At 43.7% G+C, this 20,097-nt stretch overlaps 4 protein-coding genes across 7 annotated transcripts; 2 read left to right on the top strand and 2 right to left on the bottom strand.

The window, feature by feature from the left end:
• Positions 1-753: 753 nt before the first annotated feature.
• On the top strand, positions 754-5,585 carry dram2b (DNA-damage regulated autophagy modulator 2b). Its single transcript, XM_053867680.1, has 8 exons — positions 754-944; positions 1,496-1,638; positions 1,770-1,837; positions 2,442-2,584; positions 2,659-2,836; positions 2,906-2,988; positions 3,056-3,148; positions 3,250-5,585. Exons 2-8 carry the CDS (start codon positions 1,508-1,510, stop codon positions 3,382-3,384), a joined length of 831 nt encoding a protein of 276 aa, XP_053723655.1. The 5' UTR covers positions 754-944; positions 1,496-1,507; the 3' UTR covers positions 3,385-5,585.
• On the bottom strand, positions 5,254-8,859 carry c6h6orf89 (chromosome 6 C6orf89 homolog). Of its 2 annotated transcripts, XM_053867678.1 has the most exons (8): positions 8,717-8,859; positions 7,756-8,007; positions 7,471-7,636; positions 7,072-7,220; positions 6,859-7,010; positions 6,413-6,548; positions 5,988-6,111; positions 5,254-5,903 (listed from the first exon to the last, which is right to left on the bottom strand). In XM_053867678.1, exons 2-8 carry the CDS (start codon positions 7,942-7,944, stop codon positions 5,821-5,823), a joined length of 999 nt encoding a protein of 332 aa, XP_053723653.1. In that variant the 5' UTR covers positions 7,945-8,007; positions 8,717-8,859; the 3' UTR covers positions 5,254-5,820. The 2 variants fall into 2 exon arrangements, with proteins under 2 accessions (XP_053723653.1, XP_053723654.1); XM_053867679.1 differs by having other exon boundaries at positions 7,756-8,775.
• Positions 8,860-8,936: 77 nt separating this feature from the next.
• On the bottom strand, positions 8,937-13,410 carry LOC128760341 (girdin-like). 3 transcript variants are annotated; one of them, XM_053867676.1, is made up of 4 exons: positions 13,231-13,410; positions 10,132-10,857; positions 9,383-10,036; positions 8,937-9,262 (listed from the first exon to the last, which is right to left on the bottom strand). In XM_053867676.1, the coding sequence occupies exons 2-4, from the start codon at positions 10,639-10,641 to the stop codon at positions 9,140-9,142; spliced, it is 1,287 nt and encodes a 428-aa protein (XP_053723651.1). In that variant the 5' UTR covers positions 10,642-10,857; positions 13,231-13,410; the 3' UTR covers positions 8,937-9,139. The 3 variants fall into 3 exon arrangements, with proteins under 3 accessions (XP_053723651.1, XP_053723649.1, XP_053723650.1); XM_053867674.1 differs by lacking the exon at positions 13,231-13,410 and adding an exon at positions 11,092-11,292; XM_053867675.1 differs by lacking the exon at positions 13,231-13,410 and adding an exon at positions 11,092-11,289 and having other exon boundaries at positions 8,937-9,247.
• Positions 13,023-19,623, top strand: nfs1 (NFS1 cysteine desulfurase). The gene is made up of 13 exons (XM_053867677.1): positions 13,023-13,347; positions 14,215-14,291; positions 14,443-14,559; positions 14,696-14,779; positions 15,760-15,912; positions 16,239-16,332; positions 16,883-17,017; positions 17,512-17,669; positions 17,811-17,916; positions 17,996-18,077; positions 18,232-18,315; positions 18,390-18,479; positions 18,626-19,623. The coding sequence occupies exons 1-13, from the start codon at positions 13,242-13,244 to the stop codon at positions 18,687-18,689; spliced, it is 1,350 nt and encodes a 449-aa protein (XP_053723652.1). The 5' UTR covers positions 13,023-13,241; the 3' UTR covers positions 18,690-19,623.
• The last annotated feature ends 474 nt before the right edge of the window (positions 19,624-20,097 follow it).

Below are 20,097 nucleotides of genomic sequence, written 5' to 3'. Positions count from 1 at the left end.
ATATGGTTGGGCGTTTTAAAATAAGCAAAGTTCTTCACCTATGGATAAAAATTTGGATGTTGCTTGTCATTGATGTTTGTGGAACCATGGGTCAGCTTTGAACAGGCCTTGGGGCTTGATCGTCCGCTCCACATGGACCGGGTTCGTGGTACTGTTCAAGAGGGAACGTGACAAGGGACGACTTCATGGTGGGGGCTCCTCTGCCCTTGCCTTCACCGATCCAGTTCCATTCTGAGTGTGGCCCTCAGTGGGAGTTTCTCTCTTCTACTTTGATGTGCTTATGTTGTCAAGAATAGATAGAATACAGGTATCTAATGGCAGAGATCAGGATCCGCTCCTCTAAATCTTATTTTATTGAGACACTCCCTATTTATTCAGAATGCTGCCGTGATTTACTCATGTTTGCTCACGTTTGCTGCTATTTTTAATCTCTCTCGCTTTATTTCAGTTGAATAATTCACCAATAATGGAGAATAATGCCAATAATTGAAAGTTATTTTTGTATCCTCCCTCAAACATTGGCATTTAGCTTGTATCCCCTAAAAGTCATGGGCCGCTCAAGTCTTTGCCCTTGCGACCTGACATCACCGAAGAAGAGTGAGAATGGTCATCGAAATGTCGTTTTTTTTTTTTTTTTTTTGTCAATATATTCGGTGTCATGCATCTGTGATTCACCACTTGTGTTTACTATATATGCCGTCGCCACTACATTGATGGCGCTGTTTTCCCGCTGCTGCGCATGCGTGGGTCGAATGTCATCTTTCCTCCATAGCGCCGCCACACTGTAGTTTTTCCGACAAATGAAACCGAAACGTTTGACTTTCCTGTGAAGTTGGAATGTCGAGGTGGAGTTTTCTTCCCAGGACGGAGTCTGGACTGCACTCGAGTGAAGTGGCGTCTTCTCTGTAACACGGAAGATGAAACGGGTTTGAGTTGTTGATAACGTGAGTTCCATTAAGCTTTTTCATATTACATTCAAATAACTCCGAATTTAAACAAAAATACAGTTACGTTTTCACATATTAGTTGAACAGTCACATGACACCACCGCACGCTAACTTAGCTGCTAGCCGTTAGCTGTAAATAAGGGTCATAGCTTTAATAACATTTCGTATTAACTGCATTAATCGCGTTTAAATCTGTATTTTACCAAAGCAAATGTACCTCATAGTAATACAAGATTTCTAACACTTGAGGCCGTTTGACGTAACTTCAAGGAAATGGATTTTCTGGCTGTTGCTTTGGCTCACTGTACATGTGCTTTATGAAGAGCAGACCGTCACATATTAGAAGTATTTAGTCTGCTGTCGGTTTCACTTCTTCGTGGGACTCATGTGACCATGACCTCTCACATAGGAGTCCTCAAGTATGTTTTTAAATGAAGTAATCGCCTTGCTTTTCATGGGAGCTGCTGGCCAATAACCTCGGAAATCTTATGTTGTCGTATGTAAGATAGATGTGATGATATTGTGTGTTCTGTCGCCGATGTTTCCAGCGAGGAGCAGTCATGTGGTGGTTCCAGGAGGGTCTCTGCTGCTTGCCCGCCGGTCTGGTCATCTGGACGGCGGCTTCCTTCATCTTTGCCTACGTCACGGCGGTCTTGCTCAGACATGTGGATCCTCTGGTGCCGTATATCAGGTCAGCCACTTGACGAGAACCTGGTCCTGCCAGATAAACCCCCTGCAAAGTCTTCATCCAGCAATGCTAGAGAGAAGGTCTGAGAGAAGTGGTGTGCATGTACTCATAACGCTATAATGCTTCTTTTGCAGTGACACTGGGACATTGGTGCCAGAAAGATGTGTGTTTGGAATCATGCTGGACGTTTCAGCGGTTTTAGGTAATATTTTGAAAGTGTTGTAAGCTATGTTGTTGGGATGACACTGGCCGAGCAGTGATCACAGTGTCCCAGAGTGATATGCTCCTTTCATGGTGGCGTAGCAGTGGTCCAGCGTGTTGCATTCCCTGGTGGGACAGCTGACGTGCTGTTTGAACTTTGGGAGTTTGCGGGTTAAATTTGCTGTATTGAAGTCCCCCATGACAATAAAGAAGACGTATAACTGCTCCCGAGAGTCTGCAGCGCATTGTTCACATTGGCTTGCAGAGGAGTGTAGACTCCAGCCATGATGAAAGAGGAAAACATCAGAATAAAACGCATGACAGTTATCTTATCACTGTGAATCAGAAGCTGAATGTTTGGATCTCTCAGGATATTATTTTGATTTTTTTGAAGTGCATACAGTTTCAGTTGTGCTCATTTTCAGTGGCCATTTTCCACAATGATCACAACAAATCATCCAGGGAACATCATCCCATCTGGTCCATGTGTCCTCACAGTCAGGCATACCAGATCAACTCTAGAATAGACTGAAGCTGAAGTCACCTGTGAACGCTGGAGAGGAATAGCTCTGTGTTGAACCTTGTTGAACTGTGTTGGTGTGCAGGCATGGCAACAGTATACGTGCGCTACAAGCAGGTGGAGGGTCTCACTCCCCTCAACGAGATCTGCCTCCATAAACTGAACCTGTCTGGACTCATTCTGGGTTGGATCAGCTCCTTTGGGATGTGTGTCGTGGCAAACTTCCAGGTTAGGATCTCAGCTCCTGGATCAGCTCCTTCCTCTGCAGTGTGTTCGGCATCTGACTCTCTGTTTGTGAGCAGAAGACCACAGTGTTTTCCATGCACTTAGTTGGGGCGGTCCTGACCTTTGGTGTGGGCGCCCTCTACATCCTGACTCAGACACTGCTGTCGCTATACATGCAGCCTCATGTGCACAGCAGGAGCATCTACATCATCCGCCTCTTCATTGGCTTGTGGACGCTGACCAGCATCATCAGCAGTATCCTTCCTCTGACCCCAGTAACCTGACCTCTGGTGACCCGTCTTTGCTCCTTGACTCTTCTCTCAGTGTTTGTGTCCTCAGTCATCATGTACAGCAGTTTACCAGGGGTGGACGTTGCCCACAAGCTGCACTGGATCCCTGGAGAAACGGTGAGATTTCAATACCATTAAAACTGTGCCACCGCGTCTTGCTGTCTGATCACACTTTGTTGTCCAGGGCTACACAGCTCACATCATCAGCACCATCTCAGAGTGGTCTCTGGCTTTCTCCTTCATAAGCTTCTTCCTCACCTACATCAGAGACTTCCAGGTGAGTCTCTTCTACCGTTTGAATGAGAAGTGACTTGTCATCGAAGTTGTACATACAACAAGGTTTTGTTCTGCTCTGAGTGAACCCATGTCTTTCTGAAGAAAATCAACCTGAGAGCAGAAGTGAACCTCCAGGGCAGCCACCTCTACAACTGGCCACTTAGTGGCGCCTCACCGTCACGCAGCTCCAAGCCGGAGCCATCGGAGTCCTCGCCCCTGTTAGCAGACAGCGCATGACCTGGCAAGAATCTGCTTTTTAACCCAGAGTGATTTTTTTTAACCGAACCTACTTTGGACTGACCTTTCGACTAATTTTATGTAGCAGGGTTCTCCCGAGGATTTCTCCTAGTGTAACAAGGCTGGGGAGAACCCTGCACAGATCTGTACTGCCAAGGTCTCGACATGATCAGGAATACTCTACCCATCTATCCTTCTTTCTTCTACTACTTCAGTGACTCTGTAAGTCGCTACTTTTTGTCTCACCATCTGAACCCTGTGGCTAATACAATGACTTGGCGAACATATAGGTTTTTATTGGCTTAAGAGTGCCATGATGCGCTTCTTCACATTAAACCGATGAAATCGCAGGTGTTTTATTTAGCTTGAAGTGCTCAAAATGCAAAATTTTTGCCCGAGTGTCCGCAACTCCGCCAAAAGAGCTGATCTCCTGGATGTCTGGACACGAGAAGAAGCAGCTGAGACCAGCTGAGGTGTTGCCGAAAACAGCACATTTTGAGCGCTTTAATGTCAATAAAAGCTGTGAGGAATTCATGATTCAAGTTCAGAACATTGCTGAGTTTGTTTCATGAGTCAACTAGTTTAGAAGTGAAACTCATGGATTTTTCATCCGGGTGCACCATTGACCTTTCTACGGCGCATACAGCACCACTGCACCCGCGGCTTATAGACCGGTGCAGCTTATGTATGAACAAGATCTATTTTCCTCCTTAAATTTAGTGGGTGTGGTGAATATTCCGGTGCACTCTATAGTCTGGAATTTACTGTAATTTACATTGTAAGACTGGCAAGTCTACTCGAAATTAACATATTACATTTGGGGCCATATATGGTCAAGCTGCTGAACAGGTTCGTCCTCTGACACAAACATGAAGGGCCACTTTGCTTTGAATAAATTGGGAGCACACTAGCTGCAGTGATGATTCTCAGATCATACGCTGTGACCCCTCATGCTCGTTCAAAAACCTCCTTCTTATTCATCAAGTCAGTCCATTCACTCTCCATTCTTTCTGGGGTTTCATTCTTTCTGATGTCTGCTGACCAGAGGAGCAGTGTTTTTATACAATAGATGTGAAATACTTAATCGCACTTACAGTTGCTGTATTGTTTTTTAGATTTCAAAATGCTGGCAGAAACTATAACATATTGCACTATTCTGGTTGAACTACCTGTATATGCTGCTGCTGTTTGTCTTTAACAATGCTGGTCGCATCATGTATTTTTATTATCTGCTTTTCAGTGCCTCTGTAAAGTGAATAACTCCATTGTTACTCTGTTTAGGAACAAAAAAAGCGACATGACATGAAATCCTGACCCTTTTTTTTGACATTGTATTAATATACTGGGGATGTTTTTTTTTCTTTGTTTTGGCCTCTGAGTAGCTTTTCTCTCAACATTGTGTTTTACAAGTAACATCCGACCTGCGACCTGCTCGACTTACGTCCACCCGTACTTACGACCGTGGCCAGATGCTTATTTTTTTTAATTCAATGCCTGGCACCGCAGCACGTAGCAGCGTGGCATCGCGTACGACAGCACAGTATACCAGCATCTCACTCTCACACAGCGATCTACCACTACAGTAGTACCTATAACCCTCGTGTCACTATTTTGAATGGCATTCCACTTATGCCCAATCTGACTTACGACCCGTCGGTCGGGACTGATCCCGGTCGTAAGTCGGATGTTACTTGTATTTTGTAATGCTGGGTGATACATTCCCTGTTGTCCAGCTTGAGGAAAGTGTGGGTTTATGTGTCCGCCCGATGCTTGTCAGGGTTTCCTCATGGCACTCTGGTTTCTTCCCACTACTCCAAACTTGTTAACTGATGACTATCTAGGTGAGTTTCGGCATCATGTGACGAACGATTGAACACAATATGAGCTTTATTTTCTCAAAACTATTAACATTTTGTGCAAAGTGAACATTGAAAGATGGTTTATAATGTTTGGCATCAACCAACATTCAACAGTTTTCATATTTTCTTCATTCCATGAGTGACAAAATACTTTCATTAAAACAGCAGGGTGTTGACGCTGGAGCAGATTTAAATAAAAGCTTCACCATATTTACAACTATTACCTACAATAAATAAGCAGAAGCAGCTTTGTTGAATCGGAAAACTATTTTTAAAAACCTGATCGATCCCAGTGAAGCAGCGAACCTCACCACAATTACAAAAATAAAATTTTTCTTAAATTCTGTCGTTGTTTTCTCCATTCGCCCATGTGACCGGACTGTATCCCATAATGATCAGTGTACCAATCACCGGCTCCTGACGTTGATTCAGAAAAATCACTGGCACTCATTTATCCAGACGAAAACACACAAGAACCCCATTGACCCTGACGCTTTTGAATCCAGTTCTCACAACTCCAGTAAGGACTTTCGTTCTATATAAAGAAGGCATCATGTCGTCCAGAACTCCCTCCACATCAGAAAGCAGATCCGTCACAGATGATGTTCTGCCCGCGGCCAGGGAACAGATCCATCTGCCAGTAGCGAGTATCGGCATAGACTGTTGGACCAACGACAGCAAGAGCAGCAAACGTGTGAGTGTGAGAGGAAGTGAGAGTGAGTCTTCGGATCTTTAAATGTTTACCAATGTCTCCAGGTGAGAGCCACAGGTTGAAGGAGTTGCAGTGCTTCTGGCAGCGTGGTACGGGCAGAATCCGGACTGTGGGTAGACCCTCCCCCACCACCAACCAGCCAGACACCCCGACACCCTAGAAGAGAAGCAGCCGTGAGGACCGGACACACACCACCTCAAGTGCCGTGCATGATGGGTAATAATCGACTGCTAGCTACCACCGCCGAGGAGGTTATGTTTTCAACAGTGTTAGTTTTTCAGTGTTGAAAATGTACTTTGGATGAATGGATTCTCCAACATTGGGAGATTCCCGTCGACCCGTTTACCTGACCTCAGTGGAAGTTGACCGTGTGCTACGTCAGCTCTTGTTAGAATTATGAACAACAATCACTCATCTCGGATGGTCACTCTCTGTGACAACACTAAGCTGGACTTACCTTACTCTGCGAGTTCATGCTGTGAGTGACCATACAGCGCTGCAGGACAGTCCCAACGCTATCCAGTAGGGGGCAGAGCTCTGCTTTAGGGAACAGCCACCGCAGAACCTTCTCTCTGGTGCCTGAGCTAAACCTCCTTCATAACATGAAGACAGTTACATTCACAATTGTTCATTTCGAATTCAAACTTATACTTTGTTAACTGCTGCCTGATCAGTCTAGTTATGCAACTAAAAATAAGATATAAACGATAAAATGATAGTAGGTATTAGCACACCAATACTAAATGGACTGTCGCATCTTATACTAGTCCAGTAAGCTTCCAACAGTCTCTCATCTCATCTGACTTTTCCCCACCACCTGCTGGACAACTGTTCTCTTCACATCTTGACAACAACATCGTACAAGTTCTTCGTTCAAACTCTCAGCATTTTAAGAATTGGTACCAGAGCAAAGTGAAGTTGGCAGGCCCTTGGGGAAGCACTACGTGGTTCTCCAGCTGACCATCATCCTCCTCCAGCAGGATGAACATGGAGCCAGAATGAGCAGAGTAAAGTTCTTCCAGCTGCTGTCGCTGAATGCTGAGCGACTCACCGCCCTGAAGTGGAAATGTGACAGTGAGGCTGACCGAGCTGTAGAACCCCCAGCTGGCAGTGTACCTTGAGCAAGACAAGCTGCGGTCCCCGTCGCAGATTCACCATCCCCCTGAGGCTCTCTGGGACCTCTAGAACTGAGGAGATCTCCGCACATCCTGAGCAGTTGACCAGGTTCTGCCTGAGGGCACCACCACTCCACCACTCATGAAAACCTGCAGCAGACGTGTTAGAAGTTGTCCGCCAGTTTTGACTTCAACTGCAGCAGATGATCAGGATGTACTATCTACTTTAATGAAGCTTGACACTACCACTACCTAGTCAACAGAATTTTGAACCCAAAGAGACAGCACAAGAATTGGGTCAGGTCTTGATATTTTTTCCAAACGTACTAAACATTTTATTGTTTTTCAATATTGCCTGCTTAGTCAAAATAACTCAATTTCCTTCGCTTCGCCTTCTGACCTTGCAGGTTGTACTTCTTGGCAATGGGTAGCGACAGCAACCGGACGTGGCTCAGCGGCGAGGACCAGTTGTAGGAGCCCAGGTGGACCAGACCGAGCTCAGGGCCACTCTGTGGGTAGGTGAAGGCTAGAACCACCACCAGCAGGAAGCCCACTGCCACCACAAACTGCAAGTGGTTTCATTATATTGGTGAAAGAGAAACGTGTTCCGACCCGGAGTCTTACATAGGCCCGGGCATTTGGTAACTAGACCTAGATTTCATGTCCAGGAAATGATTTCACAGACCTTGACTGTCGCTCTCAGGATGGGAAACTGAGGTGGCTCTCTTCTGGGTTCATTCGTCTCCAGAACCTGCTTAATGAACCTCTCGATCTCCCTCTCAGACATTCCATAGCGGTAGCCTGACTGTCGGAGGATGTCGATGCTTTCCGAGAGCTTATCGTAGATGCACGGCTCACTCGTGGTTGTTCCCATGGTGGCATCTGAGTCTTTGTCAATCGCTTTGGTCACTTGTGCCAACCCTGGGCATCATGTCAACTGTGGAGTCACCAGACGTCACAACAACTTCATGAAAGCCAGATAGCTGATGCTATTTTTTGATGTTATTAAAAGTTTTTAGCTCAGTGAAAATTGTTGAAGTTTAATATAAAACAAGAGTCATTGAATTCGATTTTTTCAATAACCCTAACCCTTTGATGTAAACCACGTTTTTTACACTGTTTTTCTGTTAAAAATGTTACAATAGCAAATATTACCATCAAACACACGTTACTACCATGTCAGTCTCCTATAGCAGCCTCTGTTCAAGGTTGAATTGCAAATGCGTATATGTTCGTAGAAGTTATACCCTCTTCAACTTCCCCGTAGATGAATCAGAACAAATTTCTTTCGATAAGAAATAATGTATATTATGGCGTGTATTGTTATGATGTGCCGTACAAATGTTGACACACCATAACAACCCTCCTGCCTGGATGTCAACAGGACCCTGCAATATTGACATGGATCTAATGTGTTGGCATTAAGACCGTGTAAAAGAATAAGCCTCTCCTGAATGCACCGTTTTGATGGCGAATTACTGTGAATATGTTAAGACCAATCTTGTCTTGAGGTTGTGCAGCATTTGGATGTCAATAAAGCCATGGGAGGAGGAAGTTGTTCAGCGCTAACGTCTTAGCGACTTTAGCATTTGTTTGCTCACCTTAGTAAACGTCAGTACAAACTTTTGAAAAGAAAGACGGCTTACCTTCTGTTCTCCACTACAACAGCAGAATATACGAGCCCCTGTGGATTAAAAAACTCCCATATTTCAGAACACGATAAACGACATAAGGGCAAACGTCACTACTTCTTGGTGTGCAATAGTGGTTGTTTGAAAACATGGGAGGTTTTAGCGCCCTCCCCTGGACTGGGGTGTAGCCAGACCTGCACAGTTGAGGAGCCAATGACATCAAGAAAACTACAACTACATTTTGAGTTTTATAGAAGAAGAATCTGGGTTAAAGGTTAAAACAATATGAGTTGACCCTGTGTAATTTTTTCAGTGACAGTTTCACTAAATACATCTCCAGGGGCAGATACGCCAGACTGATCCTGAGGTGAACACAGCAAGATAAACAACTGTATGAACTGTTAAATCACTTGTGAGTAGAAAATAAAAGAAGTGAGCTCAAGGGTTGGTCTTCTTGGCGCGGTCCTGGTCGTACTTCTGCTTCCTCCTCCTGGTGTTGTGTCTTCTCTTCTTCTTCGTCTCCTGTGCTGCGTTTTTCATCGTAACCTGAAACAGAGACAGCTACGATTGTCTTCAGTCTTGTCTTAACCAGCGTACCCTCAGTTAGGATCTGAGATTGTCTCAAGACAGAAAAGAAGGACCAGCACATTTACTTAAACTCATCAAAGAAAAGAGTTTTACCTGAAGTTGGTCTCCTTCAAGCACTGGGGAATTAATAGCCTGGTTTGCATGGTCCACACACTGCACTTCCTGCATCTCTCCTATGGTTAAAGTTTTCTCCAGACTTTCACCCTGATCCCTCAGCTGCTCTACCTTGTGGCCCAAGTTCTGAATGAGGTCTACATGACCTTGTCTTTTCACCTGGCGATTATTCAGAAGCGCTTCCGGAGCCTTGCTCTCATCCTGAGTCTCCTGAAGAGTGAACTTGATCTTCCAGTCCATCAGCTCAGTTTCTGTCTCGGACAGGAGCGCTAGAATATTGTGGTAGGCGACGTTCCTGGCCCAACTTCTTTGGAATACCTTGTTGGAATCCCGACAGTTGTTCTCTCGGGGAAGGTCGTTCGGCTCAGGCACCCGTGAGTCGCCTGTTTCCTGCCTTGCGCCTTGTTCATTCCCATTGCTCTTTTTCTCAAAGCCTTGTGCCTTGATCTTCACTTCCAACTTCTTCTTATCCTCCACAAATGGATCATCAACGTGGACGGCATTTTGGGGTTGACTGTAGACCAAGGCCTCGTTGAAAAAGCGCTCCTTCTCTCTGTAATGGTTTTTCAGCTCAGCCTTTATGGACTGGAGCTGCTCCCTCAGAGCGTTGACTTCATGAAGTGCCAGAGCATTCTGAACAAGAGAAGCCAGAACATTGCAGTTATGTTTTACTTTCAAACCACAAACAACAGGTATTTAGCACTGGAGGAAGAATCTGTTTCTTTCACCTTCAAAGGTGACACCTGACGTTGGTCTCCAGACATGCAGAGTTTCAATTCCTTATCTGCCAGGTTCCCACTTTTACCCTCCTTTCTCTGCCAGAATTGATCGAGGCAACTCTCTCTGGAGTGTTCCAGTCTCTCCCTCAGGCTTTTGTTCTCCCGCCTCAGATGGCCTATCTCCAGGTTCCTCTGCTGAAGGAGGTCCAACTGACCTCTTTCTTTCACCTGATAAAGACTCAGAAGCTCCTCCATGGCCTTCACATCACCTTGACTCAGCTTTAAAGCCTCAAACTTATTCTTCCACTCATCCAGCTCCATCTCTTTCTCAGACAACAATGCTAGAACGTTGTTGTAAGCCACGTTCCTGGCCAGTCCCTTCTGAACTGCCTTGATCAGGAGGCATTCTTTCTTCTGTAGCATGTCTTTCAGCTCATACATCTGGCTTCCACTGGTTTCCCTAAGATCGTCTTTGTCATGACTGGACTCCAGAGCGTGGCTGTTCTCCTCACTCTTCATTTGAGCCAGCACGTTAGGAAAATCAAGACAGACATGATGTGGATTCAAACTCTTTGAAAGCTCAATGTTGAGCAGGCGCTCCTTTTCCTGCAGTTCCCCCTTCAGCTCGGCCTCTCTGGAGTCTCTCTGGCTGAGCTGTGTTTTCAAAGAGCTGATGTCATGTAGAGCCTGAGTCAGGGCTCCACGGAGTGTTTCCAGGGAGTCGTGTCGGGATTCCTGAGGAGACACAATCATCGAAAACATAGTATAGCTACTGTACTTGTATAGGATTCATCATTTAGTATTTGAAAGAATTAAAGTACTTGTTCATTGTGTCTCACACATTTCACTAAACCAGAAGTATCAGATTGCTTGCTTCACATTTTCTTGGCTTATTCCTCCAATGTTTATTTACACCGTCCCACTTTACTTTGAGAAAAAACTGTGGCAGTATTAAAGAAAAATACATACGGAATTGCTGGATTCAAATATTCCCTCCATGATTTTGCTGAGATTTTTTTTGAATTCAAGCCTGATTCACCCCAAAAAATGAAGTCACAATTTCAGAGATGAACAATCTTAACGGATTTTAGAAGGAAATGTTTTAGCATGCTATGATCGTAAATGAGCAATTGTTGCTTCACGTGGCGTTATAATGACTTAGAATAAAGCAGAAAATTGTTTTATGACATCACAATGTAGGGAATCAAAGGAACTCCTATTAGAGCAATACATATTTGACGATTAGCTACTGGTGTCCCTTTGTATTGTGTTTCTGTGCTGTATAGGGTCTCATCTTAATGTCCTTCTGTCAAAGATTAGATTATATTAGATGGCCTTTATTATACACCTATACTTTTTTCCCTTGCGCTTGTTCACCACCTTCTACAAGAGCATCATAGTGAAGGTCTTGAGCTGTGCACTTGCAGCTGTAGAGATCTAGAGGAGCCAGCAAACCACGACAGCGTAAACAGTTTCATCACTGCTGCCGTTAGATTCTTGAAATCATTGGTATCTTCTTCTTTTCCTTTCGGCTTCTCCCTTCAGGGGTGGCCACAGCGGATCATCCTCCTCCATCTCACCCTGTCCTCCGCTTCCTCTTCTCTCAAACCTACAAACCTCATGTCCTCCTTCACCACCTCCATAACTCTCCTCTTTGGCCTTCCTCTCCACCTTCTGCCTGGCAGTTCCAACCTCAACATCTTCCTACCACTGTAGTGGCTCTCTCTCCTCTGTACATGTCCAAACCATCTCCATCTAACCTCTCTGACTTGGTCTCCTAAACACCTGACATGTGCTGTCCCTCTGATCTACTGCTTCCTGATCCTATCCATCCTGCTCACTCCCAGAGAGAAGCTCAGCATCTTCATCTCTGCTACCTCCAGCTCTGCCTCCTTCTTGAAATCATTGGTATATTCTAAGAAAAAAATGACTCCTCCTAAATGTAATTGTTGATGTATGTATGTGGATATCGTTATCCACTGAAGAACAGCTTCTTCCAGTAAACTGAAGAGTGTGGCCTCTCTTGTGGTTTGGAATGTAATGATCCACACGAATGTTTTGTCACACTAAACCATAACTTTTCCTTCAGCAAAATTGACTGCTGGGTGAATCTTGGGTCCATGTGAGTTGCAACAGGTCTCTTTTTTTTTTTAACCAGTTTATTGGAGGAAAATTATAATAACAGAAGGTAGAAGGCATCGCAGTCACCCAGACATTAACATTCCTCACGACCATCTGGCAATTCTGTCGTAGTCAGATCAAAGAAGTGAAGACAAACTTCAGCGAGGGATGTGGTGATAAATATGTCAATCATAACAGGTACGCATAGCGATACACATGTCTCATTATTTAGGGATTTAAACATGAAGGACGAGTTCTCCATCCAGTCAAAAGTTCATGTAACTCCACACAGAACGGCAAGAGCCCCGCCCAACATCCTTGACGCATCGATCAAAACAAAACGCCTCAGCCAATGAAAGCCCGTGGTGTTTGCAGGAAGTCCCGCTCTTCATTTCCGCTTCTTGTGCAACGACGACCTTTATCCTCATCAAGGTACATGTGCTAGAGCAAATCAACTTCCGGTAAAGCGTTAAAAAAGCTATTTATTTCGAACGCTTACGGCATTAATAAGAACACCAATAACAGTCGCTGCATTTCTATATAATGTGGGTATTTATGACGTTATTGATGTGAAACCTTCGCTCATATTTATTCAAATAGTTATAGTTTTATTTATTTACTTAAACGATGAAGTCACTCCCTTTCAAGAATGCATATATTTCATAATCCTGTCTTTTTGAATTTTGACTTTTGGATTGAATTGCGTATTTTATAAACATAACGTTTCACAACATCTTAATTTGAAGGATGAAACGGAAACTGCATTACTGTGACGCTCAACTTAACCATTCTTGAAGACGTAACGTGTCAGGCGGCAACGTTACCCTCACACGACTCTGATCAGTCAACAAATACTGGAGTTGTCGAGTTGTATCACGACGTGAAGGGTGGACTGACGTCGTTTTGAAGACTTTTCGTGACTGTTTTTTTTTCTTCATCTGCGCGTGGAGGTCTGCGGAGGTCAGGTTGTCTACAGGTGACGCTCACCCTCCGCCCCGATGCTCTGCTCCGGCAGGACCGTCGCCTCCCGGCTCCTCAGGCCGGTCTCATGGCACTCGCCTCGGCTTGGCTCCGAGCGAAGAGCGGCCAGCTCACAACAGAAAGGTAACGCGTGAGGACACGGTCGGCGAGACTGGCTGTTAGAGTCTGCGCTGGAAGCTAACCAAAATCATGACGCAGTTCAGTGCTGACCACCGAAACTTTGATACGCCACAGCAAACAGATCCAAGGTTATCTCCAGTTTGGTCCCGGACATGACAATATTGCCATGTTTAATCAAAGCGTTTCTCTTCATTCATCGGCATCAGTCGGAATTTTGGCTATTTTCACGAATATTTTCCACTACGGAACAATGTACTTGTGAGAATAATACAACGTGTTTCATTTGGCCAACGTATAGCTAACAATCATAGATGAAATACTAGCAGTTATTACACACACTGGCAGAAATCCCTTAGTCATTGGACACTAAATTCACAATGGTTTCCCTTTCTCAGCCTCATCCTATTCGTAATCGGATTAATTCATTCGGAGTTAAATTTAGCTCAATGAGGAGGATCCCAAAACTTCAGACACAACTTTTAAACCAATAAAATCAATAGTATTGAATGCAATTAAAATGTGTGATGGTAAACATGAATAAAGACTCGAGCATGTGACATGCACAATAATTTTCTATACATCAACTAAAATGTGATTGAGATGGTATAGAGGTCTGTCTCTGTCCCCAGTAAGACTTGTGACCCTTGCTAAGGTTTTTACTGGCCACCCGTTCAGATGATGAATGTGAATGATCAAACTCACTTAAATCTAAGTTGATTAAAGAAAAAGATGGCGACATCACAAACAGAAACTTAATCAAAAATCTCTAATTCAATTCTTGGGGTCACAAAATCTTTTTCATAATATTGTGTTTTCATTTTAACACGTGGTCAGTGCTGAGCAAGAGCCTGCATTGTTTCTGTGTCACAGAGCTGTTAAAGAAACATCTGCTAGAGGTAGATGAGCTCCGCCCCCTTTACATGGACTTCCAGGCTACCACGCCGATGGTGAGTCTTCTTTATCTTATCATCTATCCATCCATCCATGTCCATCTGTAGAGACCTTATCACTCAGATTATCTTTACTTTTAGGAATGTGATGTGTTTTGTTAATGTAATGGTTTGGCGTATAAACATTTTGCTCGGCTACTCTGCGCAGGATCCAAGGGTTCTGGACGCCATGTTACCCTACCAGGTGAATTATTACGGGAACCCTCATTCCAGAACACACGCTTATGGCTGGGAGAGTGAGAGCGCCATGGAGACAGCGAGGAAGGTAAAGACCTTTTTTTTCTGTCTCAGCGAACGTTGCCACAACACAGCTACTGTGTGTCACAGAATATTTCAGGTTGGCACCAAAAGTCAAGCGCCATAAGTAGGTCTGCAGAATTTGATTGTAACCTTCTGAGCAGGAGGTGGCAGACCTGATCGGAGCTGATCCCAGAGAGATCATCTTCACCAGTGGAGCCACAGAGTCCAACAACATGGCCGTTAAGGTAAACATGGGTCTCTTCATCTAAAATCGGGTCACCTTTTCATCCCTTTTCTGACGCTCAAACAAGCACTCAGACCTCTTAACACTTGGTGCTTAGTTGCCAACAACAGTTGCTTACCTTCCAAAAAAGAATGTGTCGATATGATCCCATGTAAGGACTCGCCTTTCCTCTCTTTTCTGGAGGCGGAGCTAGCCGTACCCATGATTGATTAAGTTGTGAGGGACCAGCTCATTCTTGCCTCTTTCCTGCTTTTCATCCCGTTTCCTCATGAATGATGTCCAGCAGAAAAATGTAAACTAAACAGAAATAACTTCAGAGGATACTGCCATGTAAGGACATGGATTCCAGTAATATGTCCTGCGACAAACTACACATTGAGAGCTCATTCATCTTTTTCATCATCTTTAAAAGAATGCAGGCTATAAAGAATGGAGAAGAACAGGAGTAGGATCACTGAGATGTCTCTCTCCATTAGGAATGGGCGATATGGACAAAAAAAGTTATCACAATAAATGTTGTAATTTCAGCGATGACGATAATTATCATGAAAAATACTATCACGATATATCCATTTTCATTCTATTCCATGTGTTGGACACACTACAGTCTCTCTTGAAACAGTTTTATAATGAAACTTATTTGTGGAGTTTGTCTCCAACATCAGTATTTGTTTAAATATAATAGTTAACTAAGTGTAGAGATGAGAAATTCAATGTTTCAGGTCTTTGGTAGAAGCCGCTTGTGTCTGACCGACTGCTCTGCCAGCTTTATTTAGGGATTAAATTGGGCCGTCTGTCTGCTGTATCTCATGTGTCTTAACACTTGACATTGACTAAGGACCTGTCTGGACACATTTCCTAGATGCTATTGAAGAAATCTTAGAAATAATCTGAATAAATGATTTTGTCATATTCTATTCTCACAACAATCATATATCTTCAAGACCTGATCAATGACCTCCGTCCTCTGTCCTCCTGCAGGGTGTGGGCCGGTTCTACCAGGCTAAGAAGCGTCACGTGATCACGACCCAGACTGAACACAAATGTGTTCTGGACTCATGTCGAATTTTGGAGGCTGAAGGATTTAAAGTTACATACCTGCCGGTGATGAAGAATGGATTGATAGATCTGGAGGTGAATAAACAAACTACATGAACCAATTTAAAACAGCCTATCAGCCATTACATTAAAAGTATTCAATAGAAGCATTTCTACTACTTAGGGTTTTTTCTCACCTTATTGTACTGCAATTCAATGTTCCGCAAAATACCTTGTGCATCCACAAAATTTGGAACCTTTCTGGTTGTGCTTCCATTTCACCATTGTTATGGGACAGAAATATCGTCTCGCTAGCTATTCATCTGAAACCTTCAGCAACTTTGACAATTGGATTAATTCTCAGTATCTATCAATTATAAAACTGCCTTCCCATTACAGAAAGCTTGTGTTGCACATTGCAGATGCTGGAAGCCTCAATCACTCCCGAAACATCTCTTGTGTCAGTGATGACTGTCAACAATGAGATTGGAGTCAAGCAACCTGTCAAAGAGATCGGTAACTATGACAACACATTTTATTCTTTACTGTGTCAGTCAGACTCCAGACCAGAGGCCAAGTCATTCTCTGTGGCCGGCAAGAACTTGACACCTAACTTGACCTACGGCCTGAGTCTTCAAACGCCAGTGTTCTCCTCACAGGGCAGCTGTTAAGTTGGGAATCATGGGCTTGAGTCTCAGGGTGGAAACCTTTGTGGGCCACGAAATGCAATCCAAGTTGTCTGCACATTTGCTCTTTCGCTGAAAATGAAGATCAACAATCGACTCCCTTTTCTTTTACAAAAGAGGAATTAGACACATTTTCAAGTTTGTCTGGATGTCTTCTAGTTGTGTTCATTTGTGTGCTCAAATTTCTTTAAATTGTTTTGTAGCCTGCCGAAAATACTCCTGCTGGCAGTTTCTTCTTGCCCTCATGATCATCATTGCACAGATTCGCCCTGCTACTTTTAAGACAAGAGTGTCACCATCAGTGACACCGTCACAGACAACAGGTGTTTTTTGTGGTACTACTTTTCTAGACTAAATCTCTGTTCTTCTCTTGTCCTCAGGTCACATTTGTCGTTCAAAAGGAACATTCTTCCACACTGATGCGGCTCAAGCCGTCGGAAAGATTCCCATCAACGTGTCCGATTGGAAGATCGACCTCATGTCCATCAGTGGGCACAAGATTTATGGGCCGAAGGGTGAGAGTAATGGAATTTTAAGATCCATTTTTTGGTGCTGAATGGTTGATTTTGCTTTCATATTGTCTGCTAGGTTATTAATGGAGGAGAGAAGAATGTTTATATATATATATACACTCTGAATGTGAAAACTGCTTCACTAGGTAGGACTTAAGCCTTCTAAAATAAAATGACCCAGTTAGTGAATATTCTCGCCCTTTGTTTTTCAATCACGAAGGTTCTGTCGCTGGAGTTGAGAGACAATAGGTGGACTTAGGTGTGGATTCTAGCAGACCACAGGCACATTCATATCAGCTCCAACTGTTTGCTTTGTAACAAAACCTGAGCTGACATTTTTGGCATCGCTGATACGTTTATTTTAGTCAGTTCTTCAGGATTGTTTTCGTACATTTTTGGACACTAAAATGATACACAAAACCTCTCAACAATGGAGCAATGCAACAAAAGAGCTTTCAAGTGGAATGCTGAATACTAAAGCATGTTTCTCGCGTCAGGAGTTGGGGCTCTGTATGTGCGTCGGCGGCCCAGGGTGCGTTTGGAGCCGCTGCAAAATGGAGGCGGACAAGAGCGCGGACTACGCTCCGGAACGGTTCCCACACCTCTGGCTGTGGGTCTCGGAGCCGCCTGCAGAATCGCCCAAAAAGAGATGGAGGTGTCATCTTTGTGTCTGTATTTGGTGTTTATGTATAATGTGTGTCACTTGTGTTTTCAATTTTGTTCATATGTCTGTATCTTACCAAGTATATCTTAAATGCTATGTGCGCTTGGCTTTACTTTACGTGTCTTTATCTAGTACGACCATGAAAGAATATCCTCGCTAGCAAATCGCCTGGTGCAGAGGATCACGAGTGAAATCCCTGATGTCATCATGAACGGACATCCAGAGCAGCGTTACCCTGGTGAACTCTGTGTACATATTTTCTGGTTGTTGTGAATGTCGACACTCATGTGACACACTGCGCTGGTGTGCTGATTCAGGCTGCATCAACCTGTCATTTGCTTATGTGGAGGGTGAGAGTCTGCTGATGGCACTGAAGGATGTAGCTCTCTCTTCTGGAAGGTGAGCTGCTTTTTTTGGTGACATTTCAGGGAAGTCAGATTCTTGAATTATTAATTAGAGGAATAATTGCAGAACATTATGCATAATAATGATGAAAAATTGTTGCTATCAAAGGCATCATAGCATCCTTAAATAAGTTGCGCTGTGTGTACAGCGCATGTACGTCTGCGTCCCTGGAGCCCTCGTACGTCCTCCGAGCGATCGGGGCCGATGAAGACTTGGCTCACTCTTCCATCAGGTGAGGATTCGAATCACCCTGATGTGACGACAAACTCTGATGCTGATTTTGTTTCCGACCCAACTGTGTGTTAGGTTTGGCATCGGCAGGTTCACCACAGAAGAAGAAGTCGACTACACGGCAGAGAAATGTATCCATCAGGTTCGCAGACTCAGAGAAATGAGGTGAGTGTGTCGCCGGATGCCCCAAGTGGCATAGTGTGTTATGGGTGCCTTGAAGTGTTTGCAGAGAGGGAGGATACTTCTGTTCCTGCAGCTTAAAAATCTGCTCTATGAAACATGTGCTAAGTATGTATTTTTTCTGTGCACAGCCCTCTATGGGAGCTGGTGCAGGAGGGAATCGATCTGAAGACCATCAAGTGGACTCAGCATTAAGACTCCTCCCACTCATGATGACGGATCCCTACTTTCCCCATGGAATGAGCTGTCTTTGTCCTCCATAAACAAACACGCACAAACTTCCTGTCAGACTTGAAGTCTGTTTGTAGGTGTCGCTCTCAGTCCAAGCTATTCCGGTGTCTGCTCCCAGATGTTGGACAATTCTGCTTTATCGGTCAACCATGAGAAAACCACATTTGAAAAAAAAAAGTCAATCATGTTGTTTCTTCTTCTTCAGCTTGGTGATCCTAACAAAGGACGCTGGTAACCCTTACAGCTGCACAGGTCCTCACTACTTCATGGAAGAATGTTAGTATCATGTCTATTATGTTGACTCATCGTGTCTCCATGCCCATGAGTGTTTGTACCTTTGATTGAAGGCTCATTGGGAGGCTCAGTATTTACTTAATATTAGAATTTTTTATTTGAATAATTGGGGGAGCACATGCTGGTGTGGCAGAAGAGATTCAACTGTGCTCTTATTCCGTGTGCGTCATCTATGACCCATCATCTGCATCCAGCAGTTAATCCTGCCAGAAACATCAGCAGTATAGAGGATGTACATCTTTGTGAAAATGCTACACCATTTCATGTTTTTAAGTCAACATTGAAATTATTTTGACATCATGACTTGCCTTCAACTAACTGCCAGCGCTTCACCGTCACTGGCACAGAGAGCACAAAGATGCTCTGTTCTTCCTACGTCAGCGACCAAACCATGGTGGCTGTGTCAGCAGTCGTTCATCACCGCCAACCTATGACCACAACTGTTTAGTCAAACTGATTTTCTCTATCTAATTTGCTGTTGTATACACTTCAGAGATGGAACGAGAAGTTACGACAACAGGTCTGAATGAGTTCAATGTGTTCATTGCATTTGTTTTTATCCAACTATCATCCAATAAACAACTGTATCCTGACTCTACTTTTTTTTTAATCCGTCTTTTTGCAAATAAATATAACCACCTGAATAGTTTTTTTAATTGAAATGAGATATTATTTGATTAGTATAGAAGCTACTTATGCTTAATTGAATTAAGACATTTAAACATGTAATGACAACTGCGTGACATATAAAAAGTAATACTGCAAGCTAAAAAAGAACGAAAAAAGAAAACTCGAGTGCAATTTGAGTTTGTATTGTGAAAAATAGCATCGCGTGTTAAGTAACCACATGTTGCTCAAAATGGCTGACTCGTTAGAAGAGCAGTGGTTAGTGACATGGTGGTGGCTCATTCATTATTTACTCGGCTTTATTTTAAATATTCTCTCCAATTTTGTTTATCTAGCCCACTGTAATAACTTTATTAGGAACGTTAAAATACCAAAAGACCGACAAACTAAAGAGGAATGTCACTGGTTAATGTGAATAAGACCACATCAGTCATTTAACTAAGACATTACA

This window comes from Synchiropus splendidus, chromosome 6 (genome assembly GCF_027744825.2).
Source record: "Synchiropus splendidus isolate RoL2022-P1 chromosome 6, RoL_Sspl_1.0, whole genome shotgun sequence".
NCBI classification, from domain to species: Eukaryota; Metazoa; Chordata; class Actinopteri; order Syngnathiformes; family Callionymidae; genus Synchiropus; species Synchiropus splendidus.
The sequence above is the reverse complement of the archived record's forward strand: the minus strand, read 5'-3'. Positions and strand labels throughout refer to the sequence as shown.